The sequence below is a fragment of the Myotis lucifugus genome, unplaced genomic scaffold (assembly GCF_000147115.1).
Source record: "Myotis lucifugus unplaced genomic scaffold, Myoluc2.0 scaffold_643, whole genome shotgun sequence".
NCBI lineage: Eukaryota > Metazoa > Chordata > Mammalia > Chiroptera > Vespertilionidae > Myotis > Myotis lucifugus.
Genome location: NW_005871691.1, coordinates 31,710 through 55,232, shown reverse-complemented (window position 1 = coordinate 55,232; position 23,523 = coordinate 31,710). Strand labels below are relative to the sequence as shown.

The 23,523-nt window shown below is 47.0% G+C and overlaps 1 protein-coding gene across 1 annotated transcript in view; it reads left to right on the top strand.

Moving 5' to 3' along the window:
• The window catches only part of ANTXRL (anthrax toxin receptor like), a 73,341-nt gene extending 51,263 nt beyond the window's left edge, over nt 1–22,078 (top strand). The window contains exons 8-13 of the mRNA XM_023746255.1: nt 10,811–11,014; nt 12,193–12,639; nt 12,857–12,982; nt 14,227–14,265; nt 16,529–16,606; nt 21,962–22,078. Coding sequence (XP_023602023.1) covers nt 10,811–11,014; nt 12,193–12,639; nt 12,857–12,982; nt 14,227–14,265; nt 16,529–16,606; nt 21,962–22,078 — 1,011 coding nt within the window. The remainder of the gene's footprint in view (nt 1–10,810; nt 11,015–12,192; nt 12,640–12,856; nt 12,983–14,226; nt 14,266–16,528; nt 16,607–21,961) is intronic.
• The last annotated feature ends 1,445 nt before the right edge of the window (nt 22,079–23,523 follow it).

Sequence of the window (23,523 nt, the reverse complement as noted above, 5' to 3'; positions counted from 1 at the left end):
CCAAACAGAGGCCAGCACCAACCACTGCTCAAGAGCCTGTTTTCTTTAAGGGGGAGGAGGCCAACATGGCCTTGATGGAAGGGGTGCTGCAGTGAGACCTGGGGCAGGAGGGACCAGAAGGCCAGGCCCAGGGCCACGCTGGCCTTTCTGAGGAAGGGCCTCTGATGGACTGACTGTGGAGTGAAGCCGCCTGAGCCAGAAGCAGTCTGGAGGCAGTGACCTTGGCCTGGCAGCAGGAAGGCCCAGGGACTGTGGGTGGGGTGGGCTCATTGAGGGCCAGAAGGAGGCAGAACAAGAGCATCAACTGCAGACTTCTGGAGGCTCAGCTAAGACAGGATGGCCCCATTCCATGGGAGTCCCCTATGCAGAGCCCTGGGCTCTTTCCTGCCGCAGCCACTACACACCCTGCCCTGGGCGCTCCCATGTGCCAGGCACAGAATGAGAGGGAGGAGGAAAGAACCTCGAGTGTCAGGAAGTCCCTGGGGCATCCAGGCCTGGGTGCTCAGCTCAGACCTGAGGCAGGGATGTCTTCACTCCTCTCATGTATGTAGGGGCCAGGGTGAGCAGTGCTGCACCCCCCAGGGGGCCAGGGAAGCCGGTCAGAAACTCAAGACGGGTCTGCCCTGTGGAGGGATGAGGCTGGAGCCTTTCATGGGCTCCAGGGTCAGGGGCTGAGCAGACCCCTGAGTGCCCGGGGCCCAGCCCCGCCTCCTCACAGTGCACCCTCAGTGTCATCAAGTGAGGATGTAGCCTAGGGGCGCACAGATGTGGTCAGAGTCAGAATTGATCCTTGGACTTCCCTGGGATTAGGGTGTTGGGGGGTGGCCTGCCCTACCTGAGAGCAGAGGCAGGACACCACTGAGCCCTCCTCACACGGACCTTTCCATGTCACCCTTGCAGAAAGCTACACTCTGGCTTTTTTTTCTCCTGTCCTAAAAGAACAAAACATAAATGACTATGTTTGCAGATATAATGTGGACAACACCACAGTCTACAGTAAGTACCCCTGGGCCCACTGTGTGACCGTGTCCCACAGCACACTGCATTCGATCAGCCCGCCACGTCCTCCAAGCCCTGCTGACCATTGGCTGGGGACGCTGGGAGACAGAGGCGGCTTGGGCAAGTGGAAGGAGGAACCTGGCTGGGAAGCCTGATCCCTCTTTTTTTATTGCCCAGAGGGAGGTCGTCCTTCCCCCAGGTCCAGGACAGCTCCTTGGAGCAGGCCTTTGTCCCTGCCCAGGACAAGTTTGGACACTGGGTCTGCCCTCACAGCTGCATTTCCGCACCCTCTCCTCAGCTTCCAGTTCCCTTGAGAGATGAGTAGTAAACACCATGAGTGTGCTGGTGGGGATGGAGGTAGCTCTGGGACCTGAGTCTCTGCTAGGGGCACCAGTAACTTTCCCAGGAATGCCTGTTCCCCCTGGATGGACAGAAGATGCCCTCTGCTAGGCCTGGCCCTGCAGTGTGGCACAGTGCCCATCACACACATGGAGCAGGTGCCTGCGTGTGACCTTGAGGAAATGAGTATTCTGTTCTCAGACTCTTTTCTCTCTTCTGTAAATCGGGGCCAATGTGAGGGTTGTCTAACTGAGCTTTGTACCATGTAGAACAGGAATGCAGGAAGGGCTTAATTTTAAAATAAAAGGGCAAATTAGTGAAAATACTCAGGCATCAGGCGGCTTCCATGATGGGAGCACTGAGGTGGGAATGCTCTTCCCCAGAGTGCTGGGACAGGCGGACGTTCTGCATCCTCCTCACTTCTCCCACTGAGCCCTCTGCACATGCGTTGGATGTGATTGTATTTAGATCCTGGTGTCTTATCCCAGGGCCATCTGGTATACCCAGCACAGCTCTTCTCCCCAGCTCACTTCTCCGCCCTGTCTCCTCCTCCCACAGTGCACAGCATGGGCCTCACTCCACACCACATGGGGTGTAGTGGCCTCAGGGAGTTGGGTTTCCCTTGTCTTTTCTTTCTCGGCAGAGGCTTGGACTGAGGAACTCCTTTACATGAGGAGCTCACAGTTATTGAGCACTTAGCACACGGAGTGCCTTCTATATACTCTCACAGTCACTTCTCTCAGGAGATCTATTGGTGCTCCGTTGTATGGATCCGGAAGCAGAGGGAGAAGCCACTAACAAGTTTGCTCACAGCCAGCACACTGTTATATTGAGGAAATGGGACATGACCTGTCCCCGAGGAAATGTCTTCAGGTGCTACTGCTGTGGCCTGTGGGGATAGTGGTTCCCACCCTGGAGACAACCAGTGTTTCCCTCCGAGGAGGACCAGAGCCAGGGTCTCACCCTGGGGAGCCCATCCCACAGTGCTGGGCCCCTCTGCTGATGGCCAGGCTGGACCTGGTCTGACGCTGAACCTGTCCGGAGCTCTGATGCACTGAGGAGGATTGCTCTGACTTTTAAATTACATGTTCTTCTGATTAACATTTCTAGAGAAAAATTATAGACAAATTTAGAGAAGCATAAAGAAGAAAAATGTAAATCAATGTTTCAATGTCTTATGTTGCCTGTTTTTATTTTTAATAAATATTTTTAAAAGGCAACTGAAGTAAATATTGGTTTGAAACTCCTTTCCATTCAAACATGTCTTGCTAAGCCCTTAGTGTCCCTGGTGCCTTCCATCACGTCATTCTCCTGTTTCTGGACTATGGACCCTTTACCTGAAAATCGAGTATTTTAGGTACTTTTCCTACTAATTCCAACCTTCCTACCCCTCAGTCACAAATTCTTTCCCCAAACCATACTTTGTGATTATTTTCATTACCAATACTAATGAGGGCACAAAACAATTCAGAAGTTTATAGCTAATATGAAAAATTAGTTAGAATTAAAATGCTGGCTCAGATGGAAATGGCCATTCTGTCGGCAATAGCCCTGATCTATGGCCACAGCTCGAGGATGTAAAGGTCTGGGCTCTGACTGCGTAGATGCCTCAGTTACAAATTAAGGAACTGTTCTGAGCCATTGGAGTGTTACTTCCCAAGACCCATAAATAACAGAAAGCAAAACAGAGAAAGTCCGATTCCAAGGCTGCCCTGGCTCAAGGAATGGCACCACCATCCACCTGGTCACTCTGGTCAAAGCCTGCACGACAGCGTTGATTGCTCTTCGCTTTCATGCACATGCAGTGCCCTGGCAAGCCCTGTTGCCCCTGTGTCCCACACATACGCAGATCTGGCCAGCCCCTGGCCAGAGGCATTGTACTTACAACAAAACTCCAACCTTTTCCCAGGACCATGAGGCCCTGCCCTTCTCTCCTCACTCTCTTCTTTCCTGCTCAACAAGCACAGCTAGTTATGCCTCAGGGCCTTAGCACCCACAGCAGGGACACTCTTCCCTGGGATATTTTCTTGGCTTTCCCTTCATCTCCTTCCAGTACTACCTCCTTGGAAAGACCTTATTATTTTAAATCTTTATTGTTGAAAGTATTACATATGTCCTATTTCCCCCCATTAACTCCTTCAAGCCCACCCCGCCCCCCCCCACCCCAGACCTTCACTGCCCTATTGTCTGTGTCCATGGGTTATGCATATAGAGATACAAGTTCTTTGGTTGATCACTTCTCACCTACTCATCCTCCCTCACCTTCTCTCTGAGATTCCACAGTCTGTTCCACGCTTCTATGCCTCAAGATGGATTTTATTTAAAAGTTTATTTTATTCATTAGATTCCACATGTGAGTGAGATCATGTGATACTTGTCTTTTTCTGACTGGCCTATTTCACTTAGCATAATACTCTCCAGGTCACTCCATGCTGTCTCAAAAGGTAAGAGCTCCTTCTTTTTTACTGCTGCATAATATTCCATGGTGTAAATGTATCACAGCCTTTTTATCCATTTATCTACTCATGGGCACTTGGGCTATTTCCAGATCTTAGCTATTGTAAATTGTGCTGCTATGAACATAGAGGGGCATATATTCTTTCTGGTTGGTGTTTCAGGCTTCTTAGGATATCTTCCTAGAAGTAGGACTACTGGGTCGAATGGCAGTTCCATTTTTATTTTTTTGAGGAAACTTCATACTGTTTTCCATAGTGGCTGCACCAGTCTGCATTCCCACCAGCAGTGTACTAGGGTTCTCTTTTCTGCACATCCTCACCAGCACTTGTCATTTGTTGATTTGTTGATAGAAGCCATTCTGACAGGAGTGAGAAAATAGCTTATTACCATTTTAATTTGCATCTCTCTGATGATCAGTGATTTTGAGCATCTTTCCTTATGTCTCTTGGCCATCTGTGTGTCCACTTTGGAGAACTGCCTATTTAGATCATTTGCCCATTTTTTAAAAATTGGATTGTTTGTCTTCCTTTATTAAATTGTATGAGTTCCTTGGATATTTTGGATATTAACCCCTTATCAGATATATCATTGCCAAATATGTTCTCCCACATAGTGGGCCCGCTTTTCATTTTGTTGATGGTTTCATTTGCTGTGCAGAAGCTTTTTATTTTGATGTAGTCCCATTTGTTTATTTTCTCCTTAGTTTCCTTGGCCCTAGGAGATGTCTCTGTAAACGTATTGCTATGAGAGATGTCTGAGATTTTGCTGCCTATGGTTTTCTCTAAGATTTGTATGGTTTCACAACTTATATTTAAGTCTTTCTCCCATTTTAAGCTTATTCTTGTGAATGGTGTAAGCTGGTAGTCTAGTTTCATTTTTTTTGGGGGGGAGCATGTATCTGTCCTATTTTCCAAACACCGTTTGTTGAAGAGACTCACTATACTCCATTGTATGTTTTTGCCTCTCTATTAATTGAAGATAATGGCCTGGGTGGATTTCTGGGCTTGCTATTCTGTTCCATTAATATATTTGCCTGCTCTTGTGCCAGGACCAGGCTGTTTTGAGTACAGTGGCTTTGTAATATAACTTCATATGTGGTATTGTGATTAGTCCAACTTTGTTATTCTTTCACAAGACTACTGCAGCTATTCAGGGTCTTTTTTGTTCCATATACATTTTTGGAGTGTTTGTTCTAGGTCTGTGAAATATGCTGTTGGTATTTTAATAGGGGTTGCATTGAATCTGTAGATTGCTTTGGGTAGTATTTACATTTGAATGATGTTAATTTTACCAATCTATGAACACGGTATATTCTTCCACCTGTTTATATCTTCCTCTATCTCATTTTTCAGAGTCCTGAAGTTTTCTGAATACAAGTCTTTTACATCCTTGGTTAAGTTTATTCCTCAATATGTTAATATTTATTGTTGTTGTTGCTGTGGTAAGTGGGATTGTTTGTTTAGTTTCTTTTTCTGAGAATTCATTGGTGTATAAAAAAAGCCATCTATTTTTGGTTGTTGATTTTGTATCCTGATACATTGCCAAATTCATTTATTAAATCTAGTAGTATTTTGGTGGAGTCTTTAGGGTTTTCTATATACTATATCATGTCATCTGTGAATAATTAATGTTTTACTTCCCCCTTTCCAATTTGGATGACTTATATATATTTTCATTGGCTAGGACTTCCAGTACCATGTTGAAAATCAGTGGTGAAAGCGGATATCCCTGTCTTCTTTCTGTTCTTAGGGGAAATGGTTTTAGTTTTTGCCAACTGAATATGAGGCTCACTGTATCTTTGTCATATATGGACTTTATTAATGTTAATATATGTTCCCTCTATTCCCACTTTGCTGTGAGCTTTTATAAAAAAATGGGTGTTGGATTTTGTCAAATGCTTTTTCTGCATCTATTGATATGATCATGTGATTTTTATCTTTCAATTTGTTTATGTGATGTATCATGTTTATTGATTTGCAAAGATTGTACCAGCCTTGCATCTGTGGAATAAATCCCACTTGGTCATGGTGTATGATATTTTTAATACATTGCTGGATCTGATTTGCTACCATTTTGTTGAGGATTTCAGCATCTATGTTCATCAGGGATATTGGCCTGTAATTCTCTTTCTTTGTATTGTCTTTATCTGGTTTTGGAATTAGGATAATGGTGACCTCTTAAAGAGAGCTTGTAAGTGTTCCTTCCTCTTTGATTTTTTGGAATAGTTTAAGGAGTATAGGTCATAGTTCTTCTTTGAATGTTTGGTAAATCTCCCCTATGAATCAGGGCTTTTGTTTGCTGGGATTTTTTTATTATTGTTATTACTGGACCTATTTGCTCAGCTGCTATTGGCCTATTCAGGTTTTCTGATTCTTCCTGAATTAGTTTTGGGAGGTCGTATTTTTCTAAGAATTTTTCCTTTTCACCCACATTTTCCAACTTGTTGGCATAGAGTTGTTCATAGTATTTTCTTACCATTTTTATACTTCTGTAGTGTCAGTTGTTAGTTCACCTCTTTAGTTTCTGATTTTATTTATTTTGGTCATCTCTGTTTCTTGATGACTCTGGTTACTGGTTCATCAATCTTGTTTATCCTTTCAAAGGACCAGCTCTTGTCTGCATTGGGTTTTGTTTTTTGTTTTTTGTATTGCTTTTTAGTCTCTATGTCATTCATTTTTGCTCTAATCTTTATTATTCCCTTCCTTCTACTCACTCTGGGCTTTTCTTGTTATTCTCTTTATAATTCTTTAAGTTGTAGGGTTAAATTGTTTATTATTAATTTTTCTTGTTTTTGAGGTAGGCTTGTAGTGCTATGAACTTCCCTCTCAGGACTGCTTTTGCTGTGTCCCAGAGATTTTTGGTTGTTTGTGTTCATTTCCATTTGTTTCCAGGAAGTTTTTATTTCTTTCTTTAGCTCATTGGTAACCCTTTCAATGTTTATAACATGCTATTTAGCCTCTGTATGTTTGAATGTTTTTGAGTGTTTTTACTGTAGTTGATTTCTAATTTCATTCCATTATGATCTGAGAAAAAGTTTGATATGATTTCAATCTTGTTGAATTTGTAGAGACTTGTTTTGTGTCCTAACATGTGGTCTATCTTTGTGAATGACCCATGTGCACTGAGAAGAATGTATATTTTGCAGCTTTGGGTGAAATGTTCTATAAAAGTCAACTAAATTCACCTGATCCAGTGTGTTCTTTAGAGTCTCTGTTTCCTTATTAAGTTTTTTTTTTCTGGAAGATCTATCCAATGAAGTCAGCGGGGTGTTAAAGTTCCCTACTATCACTGTATTGTTGTTGACCTCTCCGTGAAAGTCCTCTAGAAGTATTTTTATATATTTAGGCACTCCTTCATTAGGTGCATATATGTTTACAGGGTTTTATCATCTTGTTGGATTGATCCTTTTAGTATTATGTAGATACCTTTGTTGTCTCTTGTGATGGCCTTCATTTTGGAGTCTATTTTGTCAGATATGAGTATTGCTACTCCAGCTTTTTTTTCATTTACATTTGCATAGAAAAATTCATTTCATTTCATTCAATCCATTTCATTCACATCCTCTGTGAATCTGTTGTTCTGAGATGGGTCTGTTGTACACAGCATATATTTGGGTCATGTTTTCATGTCCATTCAGCTACCCTATGTATTTTGTTTGGAGCTTTTAATCCATTTATATTTAAGTTTATTATTGACATGTATTTATTTATTGCCATTTTAATTCTGTATGTCTATGTTTCACTCTCTCTCTATTTCTTCTTCTCAGTACAGCAGTCCTTTAGAATTTCTTGCAGTGCTGCTTTAGTGGTGACTAACTCCTTTAGCCTTTTTTTGTCTGGGAAGCTCTTTATTTCACCATCTACTTTTGAATGATAGCCTTTGGATACAGTAATCTTGGTTTCAGATCCTTTCTTTTCATTTCATTGAATACTTCATACCATTCCCTTCTGACCTATAGAGTTTTTGTTAAGAAATCAGCTCACATTGTTTTGGGAGCTCCTTTGTAGGTAACAAATTTCTTTTGCTGACTTTACCCTCTTTGTCTTTAATTTTTGACATTTTAATTAGGTGTGTCTGTGCATGGGTCTGTTTGGGTTCTTCTTGCTTGGGACTCTCTGTGCTTCCTGTACTTGTATGACTTTTTCCTTGACCAAATTAGGGATGTTTTCTGCCACTATTTATTTAAACACGTTCTCTATCCCTTCCTGACTATATTCTCCTTCTGGCACAGCTTTTATGCAGACATTTTTATGTTTTATATTGTTCTACAACTCCCTGAAGTTGTCCTCCCATTTTTTTATTGTTTTTTTCTTTTTGGTTCTCTGATTGTACGATTTTTGTATCCTATTTTCTAATTCGCTGATCTGATCCTTGGCTTCCCCTAATCTGCTATGTATTCCTTCCATGGTGTATTTTTTTTTTGTGGGGAGAGAGAGGGAGGAGAGGGAGAGGAGATCCCATGGTGTATTTTTAAAATATTTTTTTTATTGATTTCAGAGAGGAAAGAAGAGGGAGAAAGAGATAAAAACATCAATGATGAGAGAGAATCATTGATTTACTGCCTCCTGCATGTCCCCCACTAGGGATTGAGACCACAATGCAGGCATGTGCCCTTGACCAGAATTGAACCTGGGACCCTTCAGTCCACAGCCCAACACTCTATCCACTGAGCCAAACCAGCTAGGGTGTCCACAGTGTTTTTTATTAGTGCTATATCATTTTTCATGATTGCTACCTGGTATATCTTTTCTCAAGCTGTTGAGCATCTTTGCCATCATTATTCTAAACTCTATGTCTGATAACTTTTTATCTCCATTTTATTTGGCTCTTCTTCTGGAGAATTCTCTTGTTCTTTCATTTGGGGGTTGTTTTTGTCTCCCCATTATGGCTGCCTATTTGAATTTATGACTATATATTAGGTATATATGCTATGCCTCCCAATCTCTAGTGCAAGACAGTGTCAAACACTGTTTCTGACTCATTAGATCAGGCAAAGACTCAAATCTTCCAGAGACCTGCCTCTGCCTATAGACTGATTGGATTCAGTCTTGAGTAGCATCAGGAAATTTTCCATAAGTGTGGCAAGGAGTTTTATAACAGGTGGGCAATTGCTTCTGCTTGGAGGCTAACTGTTATTTTAAGTCTCTTAATGGGCTTTGGAAAATTCTCAGGGTAGGGCAAGGAGTTTTTCAACTGGGTGGGGAAACTGTCTTTTCCCCAGGAAAAAAACACTTGAATAGTAAAGGTCTGCCTGAGAACGGTGTCTTCTGCAATGTGAGGGAATGACTCAACACTTGAAACCATGCTGTCTGCCTTCTGAGCTCTAACCCCACAGCCCCCAACCCTGGCTTCTGCTCACACATTTGCAGTCCACTCTGCCCTTCCTCTGCCAGAGCCCAAAATGAGTGGCTGCATGTGGAATTTTGTGTGTTGGCCCTTTAAGAGGGTGCCTGCATTTCCAGCTGTCTCTCCTTGGCAGAGAGAAACTCTGCCTCTTTTCAAAGCTAGATGTTTTGTGGGCGCCTTTCTGGTAATCTCTAGTGGGGGTCCAGCTTGGGGTTTAGAACCAGAGTTCTTAGTGGCACCCCCTCCCCCAACAGCTGAGATATCTCTCCAGAACTTCAGCTTCTGTCTGTAGGAGCTCGGCCAGCCCTTTCCCACCTTTGCCCTTCCTACCAGTCTCTATACCGTTTCTACTTTCCATCCTTGGTTATCAAGGTTCTCTCCAACTAATCTTCAGTTGATTATTCAGGATGTTTTTGTTTGTTTGTTTGTTTTGTATTTTTGTTGTAATTTCAGTTTAGTCCTGGGAGTGTGTATGTGTAGCATTCACTTCCTCTACCGCCATTTTTAATCTCCAGGCCTTATTATTAATAATAATTTTCAACAATACAAAAGTAGCACAAATTGAATGATGAACTTGAAACAGCCATCACTCTACTATCAATAACTATAAAACCCAATGAACATGATTTTGTTGATATCACCATTTGTTATTTTGAAGAAAATCACAAATATCAAATATTTTATGTATAAATATATCAGTTTGTCTAAAGAGAAATTGTATCCTAAATATATAACAGGCCCCCCATTCCTCAGCAGCTATCCCTCTCCATTCCCTACCCCTTCCATTTTCTTTGAGGTCATAATACTGTTCACACTCTGGCATGTATTTCATTCATTGTTATTTCATTCTTGGTCTCCTTCTTCAAGCTCTATAATGACCTTGAGAACCGACTCTGCCTGCCTTTTTTCCATTAAACACCAGAGCAGTACACAGTGCTTAGACGAGCATGGCGGGTGCTCAGAAGAAGGCAGGGAAGAGATGTTAGCATCTACCAAAGTGTCAGTTCTGCTTGCCAAGGATGGGTGGAAGGGGAGACATATGGGTAGATATGTCCATTGACATTATTCTTAATGATTTTCTTTTAGCACTAAAAGCCATCAATATAACAAAAGTGAAACTACTATGCCAAGGACACATATTTGAGAAGGACAGACAGTAAGTTTTTCAAGATGGGAGCCAGGTGGGCAATTCGGGACCCCATCAAGTGTCTAGAAAATGGGATGCCAGCTCTGCTGAGGTAGCACATGTCTGTCTCCAAGAAGGCTCAGGGCACCTTCCATGACAACTCCTGTTGGTGGTCACCCCAAGGTGCTCAGGAATCTGATGAAGAGGGCAGAATGGGAAAGTTCAGTGCAGTAATAAGGAGGGCAGGATGGGGAAGATGAGGTGCAGTGATGAAGGGGGCAGGATGAATGGGGAAAACAATGTGCCTTGGTGATGGTAATTTTGCTTTCAGCAGCCTTTTGTAGCTAAGCCAACATATTGTATAAACACAGAAGACATATTGTAGGTATGGTGACACCAAGCAGCCATTTCTCATCACTCAGCCCTAGGCCATGGAGGCACCCACTCCTATGCAGGGCTCCTCACTGTCTTCTCAGTCTTATTTGCAGAGGTGACTGTAGTGCATGAGGATGAGCTCTCCTTACCCATGTTGTCAATTCTCAGGTGGCCCCAACACCTGATATTGAAAGTCATTACAATGAGGAGAGCTGTGGGCTACGGGTGTTGCTGAGTGCCAGAACTGTGTCTATCCGGGCTATTGGTTACCATCTGCCCTCTCTGTTCTTTAGGGTGGTCGTCGTCGATTACAGCCTCAACAATGGTGTCAAATTCCAGGACCAAACTTTGAAAATGACCAGTAGGGAATGTGTGAGTGTCAGGTTGTGGTTGTGCAAAGCTCCTGCAATGGAGGGACAGATACCCTTTAGAGGCAAGAGAGGGGAACAATGACCCCAGGCAGTTCCAGGAGCTTGATCAGACAGGAGAGCATCTCACAGATCACCCAGGGCCTTTCAACCTCCACTGTGGGGGAAGGGAGCTGACACCCAACTCAAGCTTGGGAATTACCCTGGGTACAGCCATATGTCCAGGCCCTGCAGAACATCTGCTTTCTCTGTGAGCAAGTGTCACTGATGCACATGGAGGGAAAAATTAGAGCTCCAAGCAAACTCCAGAAACTGTTCTGAGGCTTTTCCCACCTTGCCACCTGCTCTGGCTCAGGTCTAGTGGTAGGAAGGTCAAGGTCTATCTGGGTTCCAGCTGAAGTGAGTAGGACAGGCAGAGTCCAGGACCTCTGGGACACCCAGGCCCTTCAAAGACAGGTCCAGAAACAGGATGTGGACAGTGGGACCAGCGGTAGCCCTATACAGTGTGTTCCCACTGCATTGATGCAGCTGGTGAAGGGCTCTGAACTGACTCATGACCATCACAGCCCTGGCTTCTGCTTGGGAAACACATGCTGTCATTTCTCAGATGACTGGAGAGAGAGGCAGCAGGCAGATGGAGCAGGTCTCCTGCTGCTGCATCCGCACCCCTCCCTCTCAGTGGCCCCATGCCTTCCCTCCCCCACTGAGTATCTAGATTATATGGTTCTCACAACAACCCTGTAGTGTCAGCCGAGTCCTGCAGTGAGGGCTGCTTTGTCACCCACAGAGGACTCAGACTACCTGTTAAGGGCTGGGCAGAGTGTCTGATCAGATCTAGTGGTGGGGTCGGTAGCCAAGGGCTCACAGGGCTCCTGTCCCAGCCCTGACCTCCTAGCCCATCTGTAGTTACAGGCCCAGCACAGCCCATAGGCCACTGCAGATGAGGCAACCTCAGAAGAAGGAAATAGTTGGACAAGGCAGTAGTTGGGGGATGCCTGGTGCTGGCTGATGCTGAGTGGAGGCTACCAAGGCCCACAATAAGCCACCCCTTGTGTGCTTTCCACAGCACAATAAATCAATGGTCTCTCCAGATACTCGAAGACTTACCAAGCCACCAGTTTGGCTAACTAGCAGGTCAACCACCCCACGACCTGCCAAGCTACCTGCCCTGAAAAACCGCAGGCCTTCAACCCTCCCATCCACCAAACCACCAGTGCCGAAAACCAGCAGGTCTCCAACCTCACCACATACCAAGCCACCTGCCCCTGCAATACACAGGCCTCCAATCCTAACATATGCCAAGCCACCTGTCCCTACAACACACAGGCCTCTGACACCACCACCAACCACACTACATGTCCCAAAAATCCAGAGGCCTCCAACCCCACCAGCTACCAAGCCACCTGCCCCTACAACACTCAGACTTCCAACCCCACCACCTACCAAGCCACCTGCCCCTACAACACACAGGCCTCCAACCCCACCACCTACCAAGCCACCTGCCCCTATAACACACATACTTCCAACCCCATCACCTACCAAGCCACTAGTCCCAAAAGCCCTCAGACCTCCAAACCCACCACCTACCAAGCCACCTGCCCCTACAACACACATACTTCCAACCCCAACGCCTACCAAGATACCTGTCCCTAAAACCCTCAGACCTCCAAGCCCACCAACTACCAAGCCACCTTCCCTGACAGCCCACAGATCTTCAACCCCACCACCTGACAATCTACACATCCCACCAACACGCAGGCCTCCAACACCAACACTTGCCAAGCCACCTATCCCATCAACACACAGGACTTGAACCTCACCACCTGTCCAACCATCTGCCCTGCAGTCTAGCCCACCGCCTCCTCCACCGATCAAGCCCATCAACACCCATCTGTACTTGGTTCTGCTCATCCCGGCCATGCTCATGTTCCCCTTGCTCTTCTGTTGCATCTGGCCACTACGCTTCAAGAAGGTGAGTGACTCCTGCCCACGCAGCCCTGTGACCAACCCCAGGGGAATAGCGTGCCTGTCTGCCTGATCCCACCTGTGGGCAGGTTCCCATAGGCTCCATATGGCCACATGAGCAGACAGGGGTACTCTGTCCTCCTCTCCCGGCATAGCCTGGGCTTCTAAGGAGCCTCCTGCCATGTGCTTCCTTCAGGGAGCAAGCCTATGTGCTGCCCTGGCCCATGGGCAGAAGTGAACTCAGACAGCCGAGAACAGGGCAGCCTCACAGCAGCCAGGATTCAGAAGGACTCAGGGGACACAGTGGAGGACACCTGTGCTGGCGAGGAAAGAAGTGGTCCCACTGGAGGCACGGGTAGCCCCAAAGGGAGAATGATGCTGGCCAGATTCGAAACTCCTGGGGCAGCTGTGCCTTTGAAAACTAGCCTGGGTCTCTGCACATCTCCAGGGCCTCCCGGCATGCCTTCTTCAGCCATTACTAAGGGCCAGGTTGTGCTGGGCCCCTGCTGGGCACAAGGGGACACATAGGAAGGTGCCAACGTCCTTGCAGGAGCTCACAGTCTGGTATCTGGTCTCATAATGGTACTTGGGGCATTGGGGACAAAATGTCAGCCTCACAGTTTGTGGCAAGTGCCCTTTGTAACCAGAGCAACAGCAAAGGACAGAGGCCGGCTTCAGGGAGGGATTGAGGCAGCAGTACTGGCTAGCTGAGTCTGCAAGGACACAGGCCAGAGCGTTGGATAGAGAAAGAGAAAAGCAGAGGCGCGAAAGAGCAGGCAAACCAACCAGAACAAGCAGGTCAAATCAGGTAAAGGAGGGAGGATGAGAGAGAGAGGAAGTCCTGGGTGCAGGTGACTGTCATCCCTGAGGACTGGAAAGCCAGAGCAGGCTGCGGGGGGTGTGGGGGGTGGGAGGAGGGGATGTGGTGGAGACAGGAAGGATTTAGGCCATGAGCTGTCATATGATAGTGAGCAGCTGAGGAAAACTACTGTGTAGGGGCCTCTCCCAGGGACCAGGCTCCTTAGTCTGGCTGTCTCCCCGTCAAACCCACAGGGAGCTTTCAATTCCCTTTGCTACCTGAGCAGCCTGAGGCTCAGAGAGGAGGCTCAGGGAGGAATGGGCACCCAGATTGGCACGCCAAACCCCATGTTCTGTCCTGCTGCTGCAGAGCAGGATCCCCCATCAGCATGGCCAACAGCATCCTCCGTGCCCCTCCCAGCTCTGCTTATGTCTCTTTAACCTTCAATCTAGACCGTCAAGGAGCCACCCCCAGTGCAGAAACCAGGAAAGGTAAGTCCTGGTTGGTCCTGATGTTGTCAGCAGGCCTGGTGGGCACAGTGACCTTGACAGAGGCCTCCTGCAGCCTAGGGGCTACTTCCACTCCCCAACCCACCAGCTCCACCCACCTGCGCAGAGAGCCAGGAGGAACAAGAGGGTGTCAGCGGGGAGGGAGGGGCCCAAGGAGGACTTGGAACTCACAGAATGTCACCCAGACAATCTTGACAATCAGGCACACGGCCTGATACAGGGCCTTTGTCACTGCAGTGGTGGCCTAGGGGAGCCTATTGCAGCCACTGATAGGATCCCAGTGACATAAAGGGGGCTTTTCTTGTCAATTCCCAAAGGACTGTTTGCAGTGGGTCCTTCCTCAGGACCAGGTGAGCTTTTGGAAAAGGAGCCTCAGGTCAGGGACCTGGAGCCGCCTGCGGGCTCTGGACCCCCCTGCGGGCTCTGGTTGTACCCTGGCTCCATTTTCTCAGCCCCCTCCCTGTGTCCTCCCAGGGCAGGGGCGTGGCTGGTGGTGGCCTGTGAGGACTGTGGGGCTGAGGAGGGTGCAGGGAGTCTGACCTGGCACTGAGCTGTGAGGGACGCCAGGCCCAGGGGAGCACAGGGACCTCGGGGCAGGTGAGCAGGTTGAGGTGGCTTAAACCAGTGCCCATATAAAGTAGGTGGACCTGGGCATGGTGTCCTTGAAACATGGGGCCTGGCATCATGGTGGGGGAGGCGAGAGGTGGGCGCAGGGCGGGGGGAGACAGGCCTCACAGCACTGGGAGGCCCCTGAGCTGGCTGCAGTGTGACATGGGAGGCTGGATCTGCCAGAGTCAGGTAATGCAGCCCGTCACTGTCTAGTGCTCTCACCCTGACAGCCCTCCAGCACAGCACACAGCCCAGGACCAGTCTTCCAAGGGTAGTTTGAGGGAAACCAAGGGAACTGGAGAGTACCCCCTGGTCTTTCTGGAAAGAGCCATGTGTGCAAACCCACAGAATTTTGCCCGTGTCTTCCCTGGAGGGCCCTCTGTGATGGGGCAGGTGCTACTCATTGGTGCGGGATTTCTCCCACAAAGGTTTTCGGAGTGGCCGAAAGCTGACAGGTGCAGGGCTACATGAGGCCTGTGTCTGCACCCAGGAGCTGCCAGACCAGGAAGCAGACAGTGTTTTCTCTTTCTAGGAGCCGAAGACACGTCCCATACAGACATGTCCCACAGTGATTGTCCCTTGTTGTGGGTGCCAAGAAGACAGCATGCAAAGAATGGAGGTGAGAGGTCTCCTCAGGGTGGGAGATGAGACCTAAGGCTAAGGTGTGGGAGGAGAGGGGCTTCAGGTTCATGCCACACAGTCCTGGATGCCAAAGGCATGGCTTGTGTGAGATGAAATGTATGGGCACTGGACTTTCATCACTTGGGTACCACCCCAGGTCTCCCCTTGGGATTAGGGATTTCTGTTTCTGGCTTGCAGCCGGACCGCCTTGGTTCTCACGGAGGTTGTCATCAATTACACCAATGACTAGGGCTTCATTGGCCAGCAGATGGATGTGTAAAATCAAAGTGAATTATAAACAAACTAGCACAGGCAGGGCGAAATCTCTCAGCTAAGTGCCTACCACCATTGAACCACCCATAAATGCCAATGGCTCCAACTGTTCTTGCAGAAGACCCCTCAGCAGAGTGTGGACAGAGCTCACTGCATGGTCCTGGTGATCCTCTGAGTTGGGGTGCTAAGGGCCCCACAGAGGAAGGGCCTGAGTGAAATGTCCTTCTCCCAGGAAGTGCTGTGGTCACCCTGGGAGGAGAAGGCAGCCTGGCAGGGGCACGAGGTGACAGGGATGGAGAGGGCAAGGCCCCGTTGACTGGTCAGAGGAAGAGAGACCCCCACAGTGTCTGCCGGGCTCTGCTCTTCTCTCCACAGTTCTGCCCTGTTCCTGTCAGATCTATTGCTTCTTCCCTGAGATTCAGATGTCACCTGCAGGGCCAACCCTGCCTCACCCCCTGACAGTAGGAGGAGGGCACGGAGAAGTCACACATACTTCAGGCAGGGCTGTGGCCGCTTGCCAGGACCTTGTACTACCAGCTCACAGGCCTGCTCTCAGTGACCACCATCCCCCTCCCCCAACACACAGGAGCTGCCTGGCCCCTGCCCCAGGTCTAGGCTGCACTGATGTCCCGGGAAGTTTCTGATAACAGAGTGCTCACGAGCCATAGAGCCAGAGGGAATTAGACCTTCTGGAGGCAGCATCCATGCCTACAGCTTCCTCACAGCCACATCTGCTTTTCAGGACAAACTGGACATCTTGTGTGACTTTGTTCAAAACTACAACCAGGTGCCATTGATGCGTTGTCAGCCCTGGAACAAGGTAAGCAGGAGGGTGGGGTAGGCTCCTTGCTTTTGCCCTTGACAGTTGGCCACTGGGATTGTGGGTCAGAGAGGTCTGTCTGGGCATCTGCCAAGGGAGATGCTCAAAGTGTGGAGAAATGGGGGCTCAGGAGCCTCTCCTGCCAGTGCTGGATGTGGCACCACTCACTTCCCATGCATTGTGGTCTCAAGAGTACCAGGAAACTCTTATCTAGAGCATTACCTCCCATGTGCCAACTTAAATACAGGAAAGCAAACAGCGATTTCTCTTGGCCTCCCAGCCCATAGACCCTCCCCTCTAACCACTGACCCATGAGTCCGCTGGCTGCACCCCATCCACTGAATGTCTCCTGAGCTGGTCACTCAGGGCAAGGAGTGGTGGAGAGCATGGTGTCACCCTCCCAATGTTGTTTGACCAACACTGACTGGTTTTACAGGACAGGAAATATTTCCTCTTTGGATCATTGACATGAAGAGAAGCCAAATTGTGATAATTTTCCTCCTTAGAATAAACATAATGATGGTAAATTTTTGTTGGATCTTTCACATGGGACAGCTGGGAGCCTAAGAACTTTACATGTTTTTCTACGTTACTTTTGCCAGCAAAAGTAGGTATTAATATTTTTGTTCAGTTTACCAAGGGGACTGATGCACAGAGAGGCTGAGTGACTTGTCCCAGCTCACAAAGGCCGGGAGTGGCAGAGCTGGACTCAAACCCGAGGCCTGGCTCCACCCTTCTCCCTTCTCTGCCCCCTTTTGAGTCAGCACTTCTGATCTCAGGAGGTTACCCCTAAACCACCAGAAGGCTCCCCTACTCAGGCCTGGGGCCCAAGGAGAGTGGTGCTCCTGCCTCACCAGGCAATCACCTGCCTGGGCTTTGAGGTGCTCAAACCCTTTGCTCAGATGGCCCAGGGAGCCTGGAGGATGCTCTTGTCCCCAGGGTCTGCAGTGAGGGCTGAATGGCCACATCCAGTGAACCCTGACTATCAATGGATGGGCAGCTGGGCATTTGGAAGCTCTGGGCTGTATCATTCTTATCCCTTTCTACGAGGCCTTGGGTGCTGCAGCCTCCACAGCCTGTCACCCATCAGACGGTGTCCCTACTGCCATTGTCCTATGGGCCTGTGTCCAATCTAAGGACTTGGAGATTGCTCATCCCTTCAGCACACACTCATTTAGAGAGAATAGCAATGCTGGGTGGCGGGGGCTGTAGGGCCTCCCTCATCCTTGCTTCCCAGGCTCTCGGTCCAGGAGCAGCAGACAAGTTCCAGCAAAGGGATTGCAAATCACAACACTAGTGCTGCCATGAGAAAGCAGGACAGAGTTTTGATGCCTGAACCAAGGCCCCAAGGAGGAGCCCTGGCTGGATCCCAGCGCCCATGGAGAGGAAGGGCATCACAAAGGTTCACCCTGTGGTCCTCATGCCTCCTGACTCCCACCCCCTTGAGCCAAGAAGACCACAGGCTCTGGTGCCCATTCCAATGACTTCTCAGGGACATTATCTCTCTTCCCTACAGGGCAGGTGCATGGACGTCACTCTAGTGAATCCCCACTGTACACAAATGCCCTATGGCCCAATGGCCTGCCTTGGACCCAACCAGGACTACTTCTTCCTCAACAGCTGCTGCTCATGGTGTCAACACCACCCTCAAATATGCTCCCAACTTCCCTCAAGAATGTACACCCTCAACAGCTGCTGCTCATGGTGTCAACACCACTCTCATATGGGTTCCCAACTTCCCTCCAGGATGCTGCCGCTGATCCCTCCCACTGCCCGTGCGCTCTGCAGAACTACCTTGTCACTCCCACCCCATAGGCAACCTCTAAAACATTAAACAGCCCAGAATATTAAGAGCCCTTTGTGTACTGAACTGGACATATATTGAGTCCCGTGCTGAACATTGAGACTTGGTTTAAAGTCAAAAGGAGTTGGATTTGTTGCTGATTAGCATGAAAGATTATTAGCAGGTGAGCATTGCCCTCTGTGTGAGACATACCTACCAATACTACTCCTGCAGGATAAAGCACCCTGGTGTCCTGTGAATGTAGACATGGATGATTCCCACAGCCACAGCCTGGTCTTCACTCACCATGGACAGTCATACCTGGGGTTTCAGTCATATTCAGGTCTTTGAAAAAAATCCTAAATCATCTTTAAAATATAAATATAATCCTGTGTCTATATTCACTGGCTTTTACTAAATCACTTAGGCAAGTTACTTAATCTATCCGTGCTTTATTTTCCTAATTGAAAAGTTGGAGATAATGGTGTCTCCTGTGGCCATGAGGCTGGTGGTAAGTGCTACAATTTGCTCAGCACAGGGCCAAGACCCCTAGTAAAAACTCAGGTGCCAGTAGCTAAAGTCTTCCCTCCCTGCCCGTCTTCCCTCCCTGATATGAGCTCAGAAACATGAAGAAGGATTTTGAAAATCCCGGGCTATGCCTGGCTGTTTACCTCTGCACACCAGGGTGTTGGCACACGTAAGCATTCACAGGAAGGTGGGTGCTGACCATATGAGGGCCGCATTTGGAGCCCACACCCATGTAACCTCCAAGAAACCATTGGAAAGTGTCTTGGCAACTACTGCTTCTTCAGAAATATTTTCCCTCCTATACCCCTAACATCTCTCATGGTATGAGAGAAATCAATGATGTTCACTTTCCTGACAAAGCTGGGCAAGGAGTTTCTATAGCACTTTATCGTGTGTGTGTGTGTGTGTGTGTGTGTGTGTGTGTGTGTGTGTGTGATTACCATTAGGTTTATGTAAAAAAAGTTTCATATATAAAGTAGTCCTTTTTTAATGCAGCTAATCTCCTTGACCCTGTACAAATTTAAATCATTATCCCTTCCCTTTTATGTTTACGTTGTTACAAGTTATTTATGTTGTGTGTTCATGGTCCCACTTGTAGTTTTGTGACTTTTTGTTCTTTATTTTAGGTAGAATAACCCCCTTGAGTACTTCCTGCAATGGAGGTTTTCTGGTGGTAAATTCCTTCAGGGTGCAAGGCTACAGAAGTCTTTATTTCTCCTTCATATCTATTCTTGGCTGGAAATTTCTTTCAGTAGTTTGAATATTGGGTTCCACTCTTATCTAGCTTATAAAGTTTCTGCTGAGAAATCTAATGATAATCTAATGTAATGGGCTTTCCTTTATGGGTTACATTCTTTTCCTTGGATGCCATGAGTATTATTTCTTTGTCATTAATTTTTGACAGTTTTAGCACAATGTGTCTTAGAGAAGGCCTTTTTGGATTGAGATAATTTGGTGTTCTGTTTGCTTCTTGGATTTGAGGATCTAGCTCTTTCCATAGCTTTGAAAAGTTCTCATCAACTATTTATTGAAATAGGCTCTCTCTTCTCTTCTCCCTCTCTTCTTCTTATAGTATTCCTATTATTCTAATATTGCTTTTTCTGTTAGAGTAGATAGTTCTTGTATAGTTTTTTCTTTTTTATGCTCAAGTCTCTCTCTTCTTTCTCCTGTGTCATTTCTAAATTTTTATCTTTCATATCACTAATTCTTTCCTCCATCTGGTCTGTTTTATTTCCTATGTTCTCTAGTTCATTCTATATTCCTTTATTGAGTTACTAGTGGTCCAGTGCACAAAATTTGTGCATATTAAAAGGGAATTAATTAGAGAAAATATTTTAATATTGCTATTTGCCCTTTCTCTATAATAGAAGTGTCAGAGATGAAAGAAAATTAGTAAAATGTATATGAAAATCTTCAGAAAATTAGTAAAATGTATATGAAAATCTTCCTCCTGTCAGAGTCTGGGGCATGCCACAGGACCCAGAGTCAAGTCCTTGTGAACCTCGAAATCGTGTGAGAACCAGACCTGGCCAGCCCCACCACTATTGGGCGAGATCCAGACTCAACTTGCCCCACCCCCGTCCTGCCCCGCTAGGTGGGGGGTGCAGCCTCAGGTCCCCTGACCTGGCACTGGGCAAGGGGCACAGCCTCAAGTCCCCCGTCAAGCCCCACTCGGTAAGGGGCACAGCCTCAGGGCCCCTGTCAAGCCCTGCCAGGCAGGGAGGGGGGCGCAGCTTCCGGTCCCCTAGTGCACCCTCAGGACCCCGGCTCGGTAATGGGTGGAGGATGCAGCCTTAGGTCCCCCTGCAAGCCCCCCCTGGCAGGGTGCGTGGCCTGAGGTCCCCCTTCAAGCCCCACCAGGTGTGGTGCATGGCCTCAGGTCCCCTGTCAAGCGCTGCCCGGCGGGGGATGCAGTCTGAGGTACCCCAGCCCGGCACCAGGGTGGGGGCACCGACTGAGGTGCCACACAGCTGATCGCTCATTACGGCTTATTATGGGAACCCCACTTCCACTGTGGATGCAGCTATCTTGTGATGGTGTGATGGAGTGAGGGTTAGTTTGTATATTACCTCTTTATTATATAGGATTCATCTCCAGTATATACATTTGGGGTTTTTGTTAGTTATAATCAGGTTTATAAAGTAATAGTTTTGTTCAATGATTTTAATTAAACTGAGTTCATTTAACTTACTGTTTTTTCCTCCATCTCATTGAGTTTTTTCAGAACTGCAATCTTGAATTTTCTGTCACTTTAATCACATATCTCCATGTCTCTAAGTTTATTTTCTGAAGATTTTTTTTCTTTCTGAGCTGCCTCATTGCCTTGGTTTTTCATGGTATCTGATGGGTTCCTTCTCTGTCTAGACATCTATGTATGAGTGGAACTTCTCTAGTAGATTGATAAAAAAGCCTTTCTAATGTTCCCTAGCAGGTGGCGCTGAATCTCAAGATTTAGTTGTCTTGCACTGCCCTGGCTTTTAGATCTCTGCAGGGTAGTGGAAAAAACAATGGCCTGTGTTCCCTGGGGAGTTGGACACCTCCACTGTTTTCAGGTTCTTGTGTTTCTGGGGACCAACCACATAGGGGAATGTGGTGGGTGATGGGGTTCCAAATCCATGAAATCCCAGTGCTGTCACCTGCAACCAAACGCTGCCAGCAGTGCAGCTGCGATCGGTGGGGTTGGGGTGAGCTGGGAAAGCTGACTGCTGCCTTTGTGACTTTGCTCTCCCATAATGGTGACTGAGACCTCAGCAGCCTCCTGTATCTCCTCCCAACCCTGGGGTGAGTTGCAGAGTGCACCTGTTGCTAAGAGAAAAAACTGCTCATGTAGTACAAGTTCTCTGGTTTTCAGATAATGTGCTGTGCAACCAGACACTCACTTATTCATCTTCTTCTTGGGCCTGCTGCCAGCTCTGGGAGGGTGAGAGGAGGCGAGCTCTGGGAACATGAAGAAGATCAGCCAGGTTCTGTGGCTTTGTTTCTCTGTCTGAAAAGCCCTTCGCCAGACAACTGTGGCCACACCTCTGTGCTTCATCCCTTCCCAGGTCACTGAGCTCACCCTCAGCTCTGAGGGCCACTCCTATAGGAATGTTCACTGTGTTTGCTCCTCCCAGCTGAAGGACATGTCAGCAACAGCCGGAGACCTCCTCTCTCTGGCCTAGTCCCACAGGGAGCTCCAGGCTGCAAGCTCTGGGCTGAGTCTCTGGCCCATTTCAGCTCTTCTCCTTACTCACATCCCCGGTTAACACCCACATGACTACCTTCAGACATGTTTGTGCATGAGCAGTGAATCTTTGTTGAAATATAGCTGTTCAAATTGTTAAACTATCAAGGTTGAAACCTAGGGGACTTCTCACACTACCATTCCTTTGACATCCTAGCAATAAGTCTCTATCTTAATGTTGATGTGTTAGAAGTATTCTCTTTAAAATCAGGAATGCACCCATCATAGCTTCAGTCAACATTTCATTAGAGAATAACTAGTCAGCACAATGTTTTTTCTTTTTTGATTTTAATTTTTCAATAAACAAAAAAACTCTGTAGATAACACATTAGAACAAAAGAGTTTAGTAATTTGGGTGAAGTATCAATAATTAAATACATTTTTCATAACAACAAGGAAAAGATTAAAAGATTGTTGGTGAGATGTCTTTTACTATAGCAACAGAAATATTGGGTATTTAACACAAGTCAAGACCTTTAGAGGGAAATTCATATGGAAAGCATTAAAAAATACCTAAATAAATGGGGACATGGCCACATTCACTGATAAGAGGAGTCCAGATTGCAGCTACAAAATCTCTGCACATGTTTCAGCATATATAATGTTATTGTAATAAAATATCAAGAGGGTTTGGAGGGAGTGGTGACTTCATGAGCTGATTCTCAAGTGCACATGAAAAAACCAATATCCGCCAATTGTCATAAGACAGTGAGGTGGATGGTTTACCCTTCCTAACAATCCTTGTTGTAGAAGTCTGTGTTTCTTGGGTAGGACACTGATACTATGTGTATCAGAATCTGCTGGGTTATCTTCGGTAACAAAAGCCCCCAAATAAGATCAGCTTCAAAGCAGAAACTTTATTGTCCACTCACATGTCTCACTGCCCCACATGCACCATTCACCCAAGTTCCCAAAAAGGTGCTGCACATCATGTTGCTCAGGTGCCAGGAGGCTGGGTCCACCTGAATCATAACTACACCCTTAAAGATGCCACCCAGGAGTGGCACATGGGACTTCTATTACCATTTCACTGGTGGAGTCAGGTCCAGGCCTGCCATGCATGTGGCAGGGAAGCACAACCCTCCCGAAAGAGGACGTCACAGTGAGGAGCACCAGTACAATGGCCCACACGATAACAATTAAGATGCTGTGGGATTGACACTAACTCTAAACCAAAGGGCAGATGAAGGGAATGGAACAGAGAGCACAGAACCAGACCCGCATCTATGGAACTTAAAACCCATCAAAGCTGACATGCAAATGATTGAACAGAAGACCTATTTCATCAGTAATTAGGGGAATACAAATTAAGCCCAAAAGTCTAGTCAATAGGTAAATATATGAAAATGTGACAATACCAAGTGTCATGAAGGTTGTAAAACA